General features: G+C 34.9%; 1 protein-coding gene across 4 annotated transcripts in view; it reads left to right on the plus strand.

The window, feature by feature from the left end:
* LOC138715342 (mite allergen Der p 3-like) overlaps window positions 1–14,080 on the plus strand; it is a 126,736-nt gene that overhangs the window by 50,403 nt on the left and 62,253 nt on the right. For all 4 annotated transcript variants that reach the window (XM_069848157.1, XM_069848158.1, XM_069848159.1 and 1 more), the window contains one exon: window positions 11,833–11,985. In XM_069848157.1, coding sequence (XP_069704258.1) covers window positions 11,833–11,985 — 153 coding nt within the window. The remainder of the gene's footprint in view (window positions 1–11,832; window positions 11,986–14,080) is intronic.

A 14,080-nucleotide genomic window follows, 5' to 3' on the forward strand; every position in this document is an offset into this window, starting at 1 on the left:
AATCCGCCACCCAGGGCACGCTCCTCAACGCCATGACAGGCTAGCGCGAGGCTAAAATTATAAATTGCACGTATTAAATTGACACAAGGAATATCGTATAATGTAAACATAATGAATAAACACAAATAGCCGGTTGCACCAAGCTTCACTCTGTTTTTAATGATTCATTAATTTATTTACTGGTTCATTAAATAATTTTTATAGCTCACCAAGCATCTTTAGTCCTCATGAACCTGTAAATCTATCATTCATTTAGTGATAGAAATTTCTGTCTTTAAATTTTGAACGGTTCACCAATTACAACACAAAATGGCAGAACGTTTCGACGTAGAATTGTTATATCTGGAATTGCTCTAAAATTAAAAATCAGATGAAGATAATGTTAACCATTTAAGAAACGATCATTCTGAAAATTTAAATGACATAAAACTTCACTAAAGATACCGCGTCACGAAGATCGTGGTACTCAACATTTTAGAAGAAACTGCTCATAGGTTAGAATATCATAAGAACTGCTGAGACAAAGATGAAACTAGTCAACTAGGTAACATATAACTGAGTTTTTATTTTAACACATGAAAGTGCTTATTACAACTACATACCTAAGAAATATTAGTAAATTAATACACAATGTGCATTCAAACGTAACAAAACTTAATCAGTGTATTAACTTCCATTTATTAGAATTAAATTTACGCACACATTGAACGTCTATCTTGAAAATAGTTATTTAACACAGTATTTATTGGTATCAAGTTTTTACTTTCTCTCAGCTCTGCAACAGTACAGCAAATTCATAAAGCTTTAATTTTGTTCATTCTGGATCACAGGTTTCAAAATTAGTATCTGTACCTAAATTTCAGTTATTGCATAGGCCTATAAAATATCCTCCCTCAAATAAACTCACTACTGTAATCAGGAATGCAATAATTACAAAACTATAATTATGGCGAAAATAATAATAATACGCCTAATAATAATAATAATAGTAATAATAATAATAATAATAATACTTTTTTCATTTACTATTATTTTGTAACCGCGTTGCTTCATTGTTGGCCTGCATGCAAATGATGTAGCAGGTACTTTCTTAGAAAAAAGTTTTGTCGCATAGTCCCAGAAAGGAAGCAGTGGGTATGAGCAGAGAACGAGCGATTTGATTCACAATATTTTATTTGAGTTAATATAAGGGTTAATATAAGAGTTAAGAGTTAATATAAGGAGTAGGGAAGAAAGCATCAGAAACTGAAGTTATAAACATACCACTTGATAAACTCAATGAATACTTTACCTCACCTCCCACTATACGACCTGAAAAGCAGTCAAAACTAAATACAATTAATACTCTCCTAGCTAATCCTCCTCCTCGCGAAAAATTTTTCTTCTCGCACATTACTGATTCTGAAGTAAGAAGGGCTCTTAAAAGCATTAAATCTAAAGCACAGGGCTCTGACAACATAAGCATAGTCTTTATCAATAAGTTAGTTGATATCGTGCTTCCTGTAATAACCCATATTTTCAATTCTTCAGTTATCACGTCTGTTTATCCGCAACTCTGGAAAACAGCTTTGGTACGCCCACTTCCTAAAGTAAATTCACCAACTTCTGCAAAAGACTATAGGCCAATCTCCATTCTTCCCGTTTTATCCAAAGCCCTGGAACGCATCATTCATAAGCAGTTGTCAGACTACCTAATAGAATTTAATCTTTTAGACCCTTTACAATCAGGATTCAGAAATGGCCATAGCACTTCTACTGCTTTGTTGAATGTTACTGAGGACATACGCGCAGCCATGGATAAACGACAGGCTACTGTACTAGTTTTATTGGACTATAGCAAAGCCTTTGATTCTGTTGACTTCGATCTATTATTGACTAAACTACAAACGCTACACCTTTCTGATAGTGCTATCACCTGGATGTACTCCTACCTTACTGGCCGCCAGCAGCGTGTCATATCTAATAATCGTTTCTCATCCTGGCGTACTGTAGACACAGGAGTTCCTCAGGGATCAGTATTAGGCCCCTTGCTCTTCTCTATTTATATAAATGGAATTTCTAAATCATTTAAGCACTGCAGATATCAAATATATGCAGACGACGTTCAATTGTATATTTCAGCGCGTCCTGATGCACTAAATGATAGCATTAATAGTCTTAATGAAGATCTTGATTCCATCTCTTCCTGGTCTCAACAATTTGGGCTTAACCTAAATGCATGTAAATCACAGGCTATTCTGTTCGCGAACCGTAGATTAATTCCTCAAGTCAACGACCTGAATATTCCACCTGTGAAACTGGATAAAACAATCATCCCATTTAGCTTTACCGTAAAAAATCTCGGAGTGCATTTCGAATCTAATCTTAGTTGGGATACGCATATTAAATATACATGTAAGAAGGCATTCTCTATTCTCCATTCACTAAAAAGATTGTATCATTATCCATCTAAATTAAAACAGACGCTGGTACAGACACTCATTCTACCTCACTTCGATTATTGCGACGTTTTGTTCAGTGATCTCAGGATTGATTCCGCCCAGAAACTACAGCGTGTTCATAACGCGTGCGTCCGCTTCATTTGTAATGTTCGATACTATGATCATATCTCACCTTCTTTCGAGAAGTTATCATGGCTTAGGTTACATGAGAGGAGAAATCTGCACTCACTTTCTCTCCTATATCGAATTATGTACACTTCATCCCCATATTTTTTTATTCGCTCGTTTTCATACTCTCTCTCGCTATCATAATATTAATACTCGATCACAACGCGATAACACGCTAGAAATTCCACTTCACACATCATCTCTGTATTCCTCATCTTTCACTGTTGCTACCTCTCGTCACTGGAACTCTCTGCCGCCTGAAGTCAAGGGCTGCCGAACATTGAAATCTTTCAAATCCAAGTTAGAAAATTATCTTATGACGAGTTGCCAAACTAAATTACTATTATGACAAGTGTTGTATTGCATGTTTCCACGTATTCACATTTTTTTATGTTCTAGAGATATTTAACTTATTTTATATTTTTATTTTCATATTTTCCGATAATGGTATATCTCTAATGTGATAAGTTGAGCTATATATAAACATAATTTTCCTTACTGTGTATACTTAAAAATATTGTATTCATTGTATGCTTTGTACTGCACTATTGTATTACTACTATTAGTATTATTATTACTATTAGGCCTGTTATTATTATTTTATTTATTATTATTATTATTAATATTATTATTATCATTATTATTATCATTACTATTCTTATTTATTATTATTATTTATTATTATTATTATTATTATTATTATTATTATTATTATTATTATTATTATTATTATTATTATTATCAATAATTGTCTTATTTTTTTATACTTTGTAGGCCTCATTTATTTTTGACCTGCTGTTCGCATTTTATTATGCTTTTTTCTTCCTTTCTGTATGTTATATATTATGTCTGATTTCTTCTTACTTGTTGTTTACATTTTATTATTATTATCTTATTCAGTTTTGTGTGTACTTTGTAAATTTGTGGTGTTTCTATAACGCAGTTTTTACTCCTGGTTGAGTGTTAGAGAAGGCCGTATGGCCTTAACTCTGCCAGGTTAAATAAATCATTATTATTATTATTATTATTATTATCAATAATTGTCTTATTTTTTTATACTTTGTAGGCCTCATTTATTTTTGACCTGCTGTTCGCATTTTATTATGCTTTTTTCTTCCTTCCTGTATGTTATATATTATGTCTGATTTCTTCTTACTTGTTGTTTACATTTTATTATTATTATCTTATTCAGTTTTGTGTGTACTTTGTAAATTTGTAGTGTTTCTATAACTCAGTTTTTACTCCTGGTTGAGTGTTAGAGAAGGCCGTATGGCCTTAACTCTGCCAAGTTAAATAAATCATTATTATTATTATTATTATTATTATTATTATTATTATTATTATTATTATTATTATTATTATTAGTTTCGTGTCGTTGTATGTCGTCCCTTAGTAGTTAGAACAAGTGCCATGGAAAATAATTCAGAGTAAAAGAATGTTGTAAAGACCGTTAACAAATAAAGAAGTAAATTAATTTAACAAATATAGAAAAAAAAAAGGAGTACATAACAGCGAGGTCAAACACGCGACCGAGTGATCAGGAAACAGTCGCTCTCTCCACTAGGCTAAAGCCGCCCGTCAAAACGTTATGTATGAACCAATGTAATACCTCGCGCCACAGTTCAACTGTCATGTGATTCCTGACGCACGTCATTCAAATTCGTTATCAGAGATCGGAAACAACCCTGTATACGTAGAACACACTACGCAATAAATGTGACACAAACTTCAGGACCTATAAATGTTTACGCAAAAAACAACCCAGACTATCAGAAACGCAAAACTGCAGTATACAAGTAATATTACATCCCCAAGCACTACGTTAGCCATCATGTGGCAAAACCTCAGAAAAATAGGGCTAGAGAATACAAAACAATAGGTAGAAACAATTTCTATCTCTCCAGACCATGCCTGTCAAACTCGTGCTCCCAAAGCACGAACGAATACGGAGGGGGTGATTACTAGTCTCCTGACTGTTTCATGTCCCTTTACATTGATTCAGCATAAGGTAGTACCACGCGCTTGAACGTAAACAGAGCTGTTGTAATAGTAACAGTGGCGGTTGGTACTGTGCATATATTTTTCACTCTTATTTTGGTATATACTTATTACTGTAATAACTTCATCATCATCCTCGTCTTCCTCAGTAAGCCTATTGGTCCGTAAAATGTATACAGAGTGATTCACGAGGAGTTACCGCCACTTACGAAGCATTAAATTTCTGAAGACATTCTGAGCAAAAACTCCTATGCACATATGTGTCCTATTCTCAATATTTTCAGAGTTACACTAATTTGAGTTGTTAAAAATACATTTTTCTTTAGTTTTAAGAGTAAAAGAATGTTACAAGTAGACAATGAACTATTCAAAACTATACTTTCTTTAATTGGCTATTCTTCTGAATAGGTTTTTTATTGATGAAGGGCATGAATTAACTAGCATAACAGACACGCTAAAAGTTCTAAAAGTCATTAACGATAGTTCTTTAATTGACACGGCTGAACAATATTAGACCTACATTGCTAAAAGTTACAATCAAGGTAATCCCATCATAAACGAGCAAATAACTAATACTTCCAACCCATTATTCAACTTATTTAAATTAATTCCGTATAAACAATTTAGGCAAACTTCCATACAGGCTCCCCCACCCCTAATCCCACTTCCGGTACCGCTGGATGTACACTAGCGTAAGGTTGTTTAATGTGAGCACTTCCCGAATTTCAGTCAGAGCCGAGACACCGATATGAACACATCACTACAACAATACAAGCCTGCACGTAAGTTACTTCTACAATTTCGTCTTAAGAACTAGAAATTACAAAAAAGTACTTCAGTTGCATATAGTCCAAATATCTCGCGTGTTTACAGTCTGGCTATCTGAACTCCGAGAAGTGACAACGTGGAATTTGTCAATATACAACCATAGTAAGCTGATACCAAAAAACAACATCACTGCACTTCAACTGTTAGTGGCTGAAAACCAGACAATACAAATCACTACAAACGCAGATATTAATTGTTTTAATGTGTTTTATTGAAAATGTAACTAAGTGATTGACATTAATGACATTCACCTTTGAATTTTACCAAGCATCATCTACTAGTGTGTTAAAGCTAATGTTTTATATTTCTGTTTTAGTTGTTCCATGCTTTTAGTGTATATTTTAATCGTTTTAAAGCGGTTTATTTGAAAATGTAACTAAGTGATTGACACTAATGACTAGACTTCATTGAATTGCCACACGCAGCATGCAATCAGGTTGCCGATGTACGGTAGTATAGAGGAGGTGAGCGACCGCCCGGTCTCGTAGAGCAGTTTGTGTTAAGAATTGTGACCGGTCCAAATAGATAGAGCAGCTACAGCTAATGTATACCTATGTAAGCACATGTTTTTGCATTACGTGGTTGGAATAGTCAAAGCTTAACATTTGTTCAGTGCAGACAAGAATTCAATCAAACATACTACAATGAGAGTGTTTCTGTTCCAAATAATTGCCCCTGGAATACCCTTACCCACGCAGTCAGTCTTGACCCGTTGGGGAACGTGGTTGGATGCTGTTAATTATTATGCACAATATTACGACAAAATAATGTAGGTAATTGATGCATTGGATAGCACAGACAGTTCCGCTGTTGCAGCTGTAAAATCATTGCCTTCTGAACAGCTATTAGAAGATATTCTGTTCATTGATTCTAATTTTAAAATCGTGTCCAAAAGCATTATCGTGTTAGAATCGTCTAAACTACAACTCTCAGAAGCTCTTAATATAGTGGATAAAGTATCACAAACCGTTATCCAAAATAACAATTCATTAATTTCAGAAAAAGTGAAATGTAAGTTGTGAAACATTATTGCTAAAAATTCTGCCTATTCACAACTTCGTATTATAAATGATGTACCATCAAGTCACGACAAGACATCTGAAGTTGGTCACTAAAAAGTAGTGACTTTCCGATCTTCAAATATGTACGTATTACATCGTGCGATCTTCAACGTACATTTTCCCGAAATAAAACTGTTTAAGTGACCATCGGAGGAGATTACTTTGCAGTCGCTGAAAATGTACGTAACTCTACACTGCAATGCACATATTCAAGGATGATGTGAGTATCTTACATTAAATTTTAAGAGCTAATATATCTCACTATAAAATAATTGTGTATTTACATGTTTAGACATTTCCTACTTCAATGATCATTCATTATATTTCTTGAATGCAGGATACAGGTTTTATTGTAACCGCAGTATACTGCTCAGTGTTTACATTAGAGGCATACTCCACCCTTTGCACGCCCTCCTTCTCATACAGTCTATACCGCGTGCGTAGTAAACCTTGCGATTCTCGTGGCAATTCCACGAAGTCTACTAATGACATTCACCTTGAATTTCACCAAGCATCATCTGTTAGTGTGTTAAATTTTTACACCTCTGTTTTAGTTGTTCCATTCATTCAGAGTGTGTGTTTTTAATTCATTACGAAGTGACAGTGTATAATCAATAGCTGTATGAACACTGTAATCCATAAGTTCATTTAAATAGCACACAACGATTACGTCGCTTTTACTCATGTTTCACCATTGTGGCATATATTAAGCATGTACAAAGACGAAGTTTAATATCTGAAGATGGCATAAATATGCCGAAAACGTTCATAATGAATAAATTCCAACATATTAACACTATATTAGTAGATAAGCATCAGACGGTCCCATTCAATCCAAAACCTATTGTACTCTGCTTATCGGTCAAAACCTCAACAAAATGAAAAAAAAAAAAACAACAAAATGAAATTATTCTTCTGAAGCTAAAAATGTGTTCTTAATTCTTTAGTTGCTTTGTACAATTTTTTTTTTTCCAATTTTTAACTAAAACTTACATTATTCTTTCACGCTTATCACATTAATTGTTACAGATCACACGACTTCCAGAAACTTGATTCTTTACAGTTCAATTTTGCATCCTAATTTACAGACTTAAGGAGTGTACAAGAATGACGTGGTTTATAACACTGCAGCGTGCGGCTGAACAACGGGACAAGTGCCAAATTGAGCATTTTTAGTGGCACATTGATATTAAAACCTCTTCTATCCGGACTCATGATCTGTTTAATCGAAAATCCTCTGGAGGCTCGTTTCCTTTTGTGCAGTGAGTGCAGCATGAGCTGAAATTTTTTAAAATTACTCTGCTGCACAATTTGTTCAATGGCGCTTGTCCCATTGTTCGGCCGCACGCTTCAATTATTGTGATAAATGCTTAAGAAAAATCTAACTTTGTACTTAGGTATTAAAAAAAGTTCTTTATGAAGCAACTATGGAATTAACACTTTTAGTTTCAGATTACTAGCCAATTAAAAATTACACTTCTGAGTAGTTCATTCTCTAATTGTAATATTCTTTTGCCAAAAGAAAATATATTTTTAACAACATCAGATTAGTGTAAGTTTACTCTGAAAATATTGAAAATAGAACCCATGTTTATATGACATATTTTGCTCGAAATGTCTTCGGAAATATCCTTCGTAAGTGGCGGTAATTCCTCGCAAATCACTCTGTATACATTTTATGGAACAGTAGACCTACTGAGAAAGATGAGGATGATGATAAAGATATTACAGTAATAAGTACAGGGACATCATTTTATTTTTACTTGCATTTTTATTGTACCTGCATTTCTGAATGTACTTCACCCCCACCCCTTCACTAATGTCCTTGCTCCCGTCAGACACACAAACTTACGGCCGCTGTTGCAGTCGAAGTCTTCAAGCAGTGAAGTAAATACTGCAGTGTATAGTGTGTTTCATAAATATGGTTGCGTTTTCTATAGAAGAAAGAACCTATATTAATAATATCGTACTAAAAAATTATATTCAAGAAACGATAAATTAAATTTCAGAGAATATGCTTCAAAATGTTTTTAATAATATGCGTACTGAATTGAAGCCTGCAATGTAATGAACGGCAACCATTTTCAGCAACTTGTTTAAAAATTCAGATTAGCTTATTTTGAATTGAGATGGCTAGAAGCAAAGGAATGCTAGTGACATTTGTAATAATATGATTTAAGTGCATCCAGTGTAAGCTAAAGTATCTAAAATTTTAGTGGCAAGGGGATATTTTAATCGCGTCACACATTAAAATTTAAATAAAAATTTCACCGATTTTACGAAAGCTTAAATATTTAAACCCCATTTTCTCAAAAGTAACTTAAGTGCACTTACAGCCCTTTACTTATGACCCCCTCAATTTAAATGCACTCTCTATATTGTATGTTAAGACCAATAATTAATATGCTAAATAAAGTAGACATTGCATAACGAACATAGCCGCCTGAAAAGTTGAGTTTTTGAAAAAAAAATGTTACTACTCTACTGTATTTTGATAAATTCCGTAAAAGTGATGATTAAACTGAAAATCGTAATATCGTATTTCCCTACAACATAAATGGATACACTACTTTTCTCTCCTCCTATACCTAGTAAAATGATTTGTTTACATATTGCACTAGTAACACCAAACTCCTGTAATGGAAGGGGGCAACAGTGTTTCCGAGTATAGCCAGGTTAATGTTAAAAATGTTGGCAAAATAAAGTGATGTCCCTGTATATACCAAAACAAGGGTGCAAAGTATATGCACAATATCAGCCGCCACTTTTACTAGTGCAACAGATATGTTTACGTTCAAGTGCTCTTGTTCAAGCGCGCGGTCCTACCTTACGTTGAGTCAATGCAAAGGACATGAAACAGTCAGGAGACAAGTAACCACCCTCTCCGTATTCGTTCGCGCCTTCGGAGCACGAGTTTGACAGGTACGCTCTAGGTCAGCGTTGTCAGACACAGCCTAAACGGAGCGGAGCGCTCCACTATAACTCGTTGCGTGTTCCTGTGCTTCCACAGATATAAGCAAGTTCATGCTCCGACTGGACGTCTCTAGCACCACAACCGGTTTTGGAGCTTACAACTCTGACACTACTGCTCTAGGTCTAGACCGACTGAATGACCGTTTCGTATCTACCTCTAACGACTCAACTACAATACAATAAGTGAAATAGAAATTAAATAAGTCCAACTCGAGAAAAATTCCACTTCACATATACAGGGCTCCTGCAAAAGATCTTTCTGGTTTCGAACACATGTAATTTACGTTCTATGAATCTGAGGTGCATGAAAATAGCGTCAATAGAAAGAGAAACTCAAATTTAGTTGTGGTAACATTGTTTTCCTAGTTGGTAACACTGCCTCAAAATAGCGCATTGTTGAGACGAAATGGCTGCTATAGAGGACTGAAAAGCTTGATTTTCATGTGAACCAGTCGGTTATTAATGTGCAACGGCATTACCGAACAAAGTTTGGTGCAGATTCACCCAGTGGGTCTACAATCCGTAAATGGTACACTGATTTTAAGGCAAGATTCTTCGCAAGCGGTTGCGATTTCATCCGTACCGACTACAGTTGCTACAAACCCTAAAACCAGAGAACAAAGTGCTACGAAGAAATTTCTGCATATGTATGCAGACTTTAATTGAAAACAATTATGAATTTATTCGTTCTGTGGTGTTTTCTGACGAAGCCACTTTTCATCTTTCTGGTAAAGTCAACAGACATAATCTCAGAATCTGGGGGTCGGAAAATCCGCGTACCTACGTTGAACTTGACTATAGGCTTGATGTGCGCCGTGTTACCAAAGGGGGGCACATTGAACATCTTTAAGGTAAGGAACTAAACTCTTTGAGTTTCTCTTTCCATTGGTACTATTTTCATGCACCTCAGATTCACAGAACGTAAATTACATGTGTTAGAAACCGGAAAGGTCTGTTGTAAGAGCCCTGTATTATTCCTGAATACGTCTTTTCAGCATTGAGACGGATTAAATTCAAAGCGACTGGTGTAGATAGCATTAGCATTATTCTAGGAAACAAAATCTTGTCTATAATATTATCTACACTGGCACACATTTTTAACGCTTGTATTATGACTGCAACTTTCCCCAATATTTGGAAAAAAAAAAAAAAAAAAAAAAAAAAAAAAAAAAAAAAAAAAAAAAAAAAAAAGCCCATGTACAGCAGTCAAAAGAAAAAGTGGCCGCCCCTAGATACTAAGATCACTTCGGCTATCTTCGCTACAATTCGGAGACAGGCGATGTTACATGTTGTTGGATCACGATGCCTGTTATATACAGTTATAATTAAACTCTTCCACGTGTTACACTGGTAGCGTAATGGTAGCATTCCGGGCTGGTATTCTTGAGATCGTGCGTTGGAGACCACCGAGTGATTTTTATGTTTTTCTTAGATATAAAATAATGACTCTTCTCTTTCTTTTATTACTGTTTTAGTAATCTTAATTAACATCAGGTTCATGAATGCATTATCCTATGACTTTATCATTATTTATTATGGCATTATGGATGCAACTGGAAAGAAATAAAGAAAAAATTTATACCGATACTCAACAAAAATATCTTTTGTGGCATAAACAAAACAAGCATACTGGCGTCTGCCTTAGAAAATTCAAACAACTAAAAGTTAAAACAAAAAAAAAACAGACAAACAAAACAAAACTAACAAACCATAAGCCACGATTCAATATTTAGTCCATCTTCCTCCAATCTCGATCAAATTTTGCAGTCGAGTGGACATGTCCTGAACGAGCTTCCACAAATAATCAGGACGTCTTGGAGGGGGATTGAGCCAATTTTTCCGTAGCCTATATTATTATATTTCTTTACTTGTGCCTCCGTGGTTCAGTTGGAAGAAAGTCTGAATCCAGATGTCAACGTCTCAGGCTCCAATCCTCGTCGTTCTTTTCCATTTTATTGTGTTACAGGATAGCGATGAATTCTTGAGTTTCTACAACTCTGACTTGACACAAGAGATTTTCTCCCGTGTCTTCATCTGAAGAAGTTTCTTGGTGGAAAACACATCGATGATGATGATGATGATGATGATGATGATGATGATGATGATGATGTGAAAGAAGCAGTGCAAACATAGCTTTCATTACAAGCCGCATCGTTCTATGACGACGGGATATAAAAATTGAATTCCCTTTGACACGTGCCTCGTAATGGCGGAAACTATGTGGAGAAGTAGTTTAAGATATGTAGTATCCAATGAAAATAAAGTATTTTGAAAATAATGTTGTGTTTATTTAAAAAATTGTCAATACTCAGTTAAAAAAACGCGCCTCGTATATGCCTATAAAATGTCACTTTGATTCACAGGCAAATGGAGAAATATTATCTACTCTTCAGAAAATCGAAATTGAGATAGCAGCTATGGACAGGTGTAATATGACTTATAGCCTTATTACACGCCCTTTGGACAACACTAACATCTGTGCCGGAAGCGTAATGGATAGCAAGAGTATATGTATGGTGAGTACCATATCCCAGATCTATTTAAAATACTTTAACCGAACTGCATCATATTACTAGATGATCAGTTTAGGCCAGCATTTTCTTTCTTGCTTTCGGTACATTCGCTATCTACTTTTGAGCACCAAGCGACGTAATATATACTATATAGCCTAGTATGGAGGCTGTGTACGTCAATGACCTTATAATCATAAATGTAATCTTTCGTTCCTGGCATACATGAACAAGCCGAGTAAGATAAATTTCAATGAGTAGTGCATGTTTGCCTTCCTTCAATGTAAATTTAAAAGAGGGAAAGGCTCTTTCCCTTAAAAAAAAGTGTTAATACATGATTCCTATGTAATGACAGAATTCCTCGAGAATTGAAGGGTTCAGAACCATAGAGGGCCAAGTGCCATTTACTGAAGACGTAGAAAACAAGGATTAAAATTAAGTTATTACCATAATTCAATGGAAACATGTAGCAAGTAATATAAAGTATACACATTAAAACTAAATGATATGTCAATCTTCATTAAATTATGGTATTCACTTAACTTCAACCCTTGCTTTCTCCATTTTTAATAAACGGCGCTTGGTCCACTATGGCTCTGAACCCTGCAATTAACAAGGAGATTTGAGCAACAATTTTCTGGTATTGATATTCAAAGTCGTCCATCTATTCATCGTTTAGGGGGCAAGTACTTCCGAGGAAATTTTGGACAACACTGCATTCTGACTAGAAAAATCTCTTTAAAAATATTTTAGGCGGCTTTTTCAATAAACGAAAATTTGCTACGGTTCAGTTCAGAAAACAAGATTATTAAAACTAAAATACTATAAAGATTTTAATGACGTACGAATTAAAACCAATTGATCCAGTTTCTAGGCGCAGGTTTTGCGAATGGATTTTGACCAGTGTTCATGATGGAGATAAATTCATCCCTTATTTTCTCTTCAGAAGAGCCCTGGTTCCACCTGCATGGATATGTAAATTATAAAAGTAACCTACATTGGAGTGCAGAATAATCAAATCTTCCTTATGAATTGTCCCTTCACAACCAGAAAACCGGTGTTAGGTGCACCATTAATGGCGAACGAATTATAGGACTAATAGGATGCGTATTTTCCGGGCTAGAGGGCCGTGGTCTGTCGGTGTTACAATCAAACGTTTGGTTGTAACACCGACAGACCACGGCCCTCTAGCCCGGAAAATACGCATCCTATCAATGCCGGCCGTGAAAGCCTACGTACATTCTAAGATTATAGGACTAATATTTTCAACAAACTATAAACTCCAATAGTGTTTATTTTTGTCTTTTTTTTTTTTTTTTCAAGTTACTGAAAGGGAGTGTAGGGTTTCAACAGGATTCTGCAATGACACATGTTAGGAATATTTATTTGTGCGCAAATCGTGATGTTCAACACTCTAACAGTTGGCCTGATATAATATCTGTCAAGGTCAAGAGCGTCATTGTCGATCATAGTAGACAATGACGATTTCACATCCTGACATTTTTTATCACATATTCACAGGCGAAATCTGAATCGCTGAAGGTACATGTTTTGCAAAACCTAAAGCTGTACAGTCGTTACAGGATAAAATTTCCATACATAAACAGAAAACTGTGTCTACATTCTTTGAATATAACCATCTAATTTTTTAAATAATTTAAATTGGAAACTTCCTTATCTTTATTCTTGGGATTAGTCAATAGTTTGTGCTGAACAATGTTTCTATCAGAAACAAAACTTCGATTCTCTCTCTGCTAGGTTAGAATCTTCACTTCCCAGTACCGGTACTTTATTGGTAGTACTTCCAGTTCCCGTGAAGAAAATAGTACAACTAGATTTATTGGAATGAAAACATGACAGCGCGTATTGCCTCCTAAAATGATCCCAACTGATGAACTGACTGGATAAAAATTTCACAGTACGTCTTTAGTTACAATATTGTAGCTAGGAGAGAGAGAAAATTTAGGCAAAATTGTAATGGAGACTTGTGTGTTAATATGAACTCTAAGTACATAATCACAAGCAAGTTGTGTTGCCTCAATGCGCGTTTCAGAATTATAATGCATAAACGTTAAGTGTAGAATTAGGCCTAATTTACAAG

The sequence above is a fragment of the Periplaneta americana genome, chromosome 15 (assembly GCF_040183065.1).
Source record: "Periplaneta americana isolate PAMFEO1 chromosome 15, P.americana_PAMFEO1_priV1, whole genome shotgun sequence".
In the NCBI taxonomy this organism is placed as follows: Eukaryota; Metazoa; Arthropoda; class Insecta; order Blattodea; family Blattidae; genus Periplaneta; species Periplaneta americana.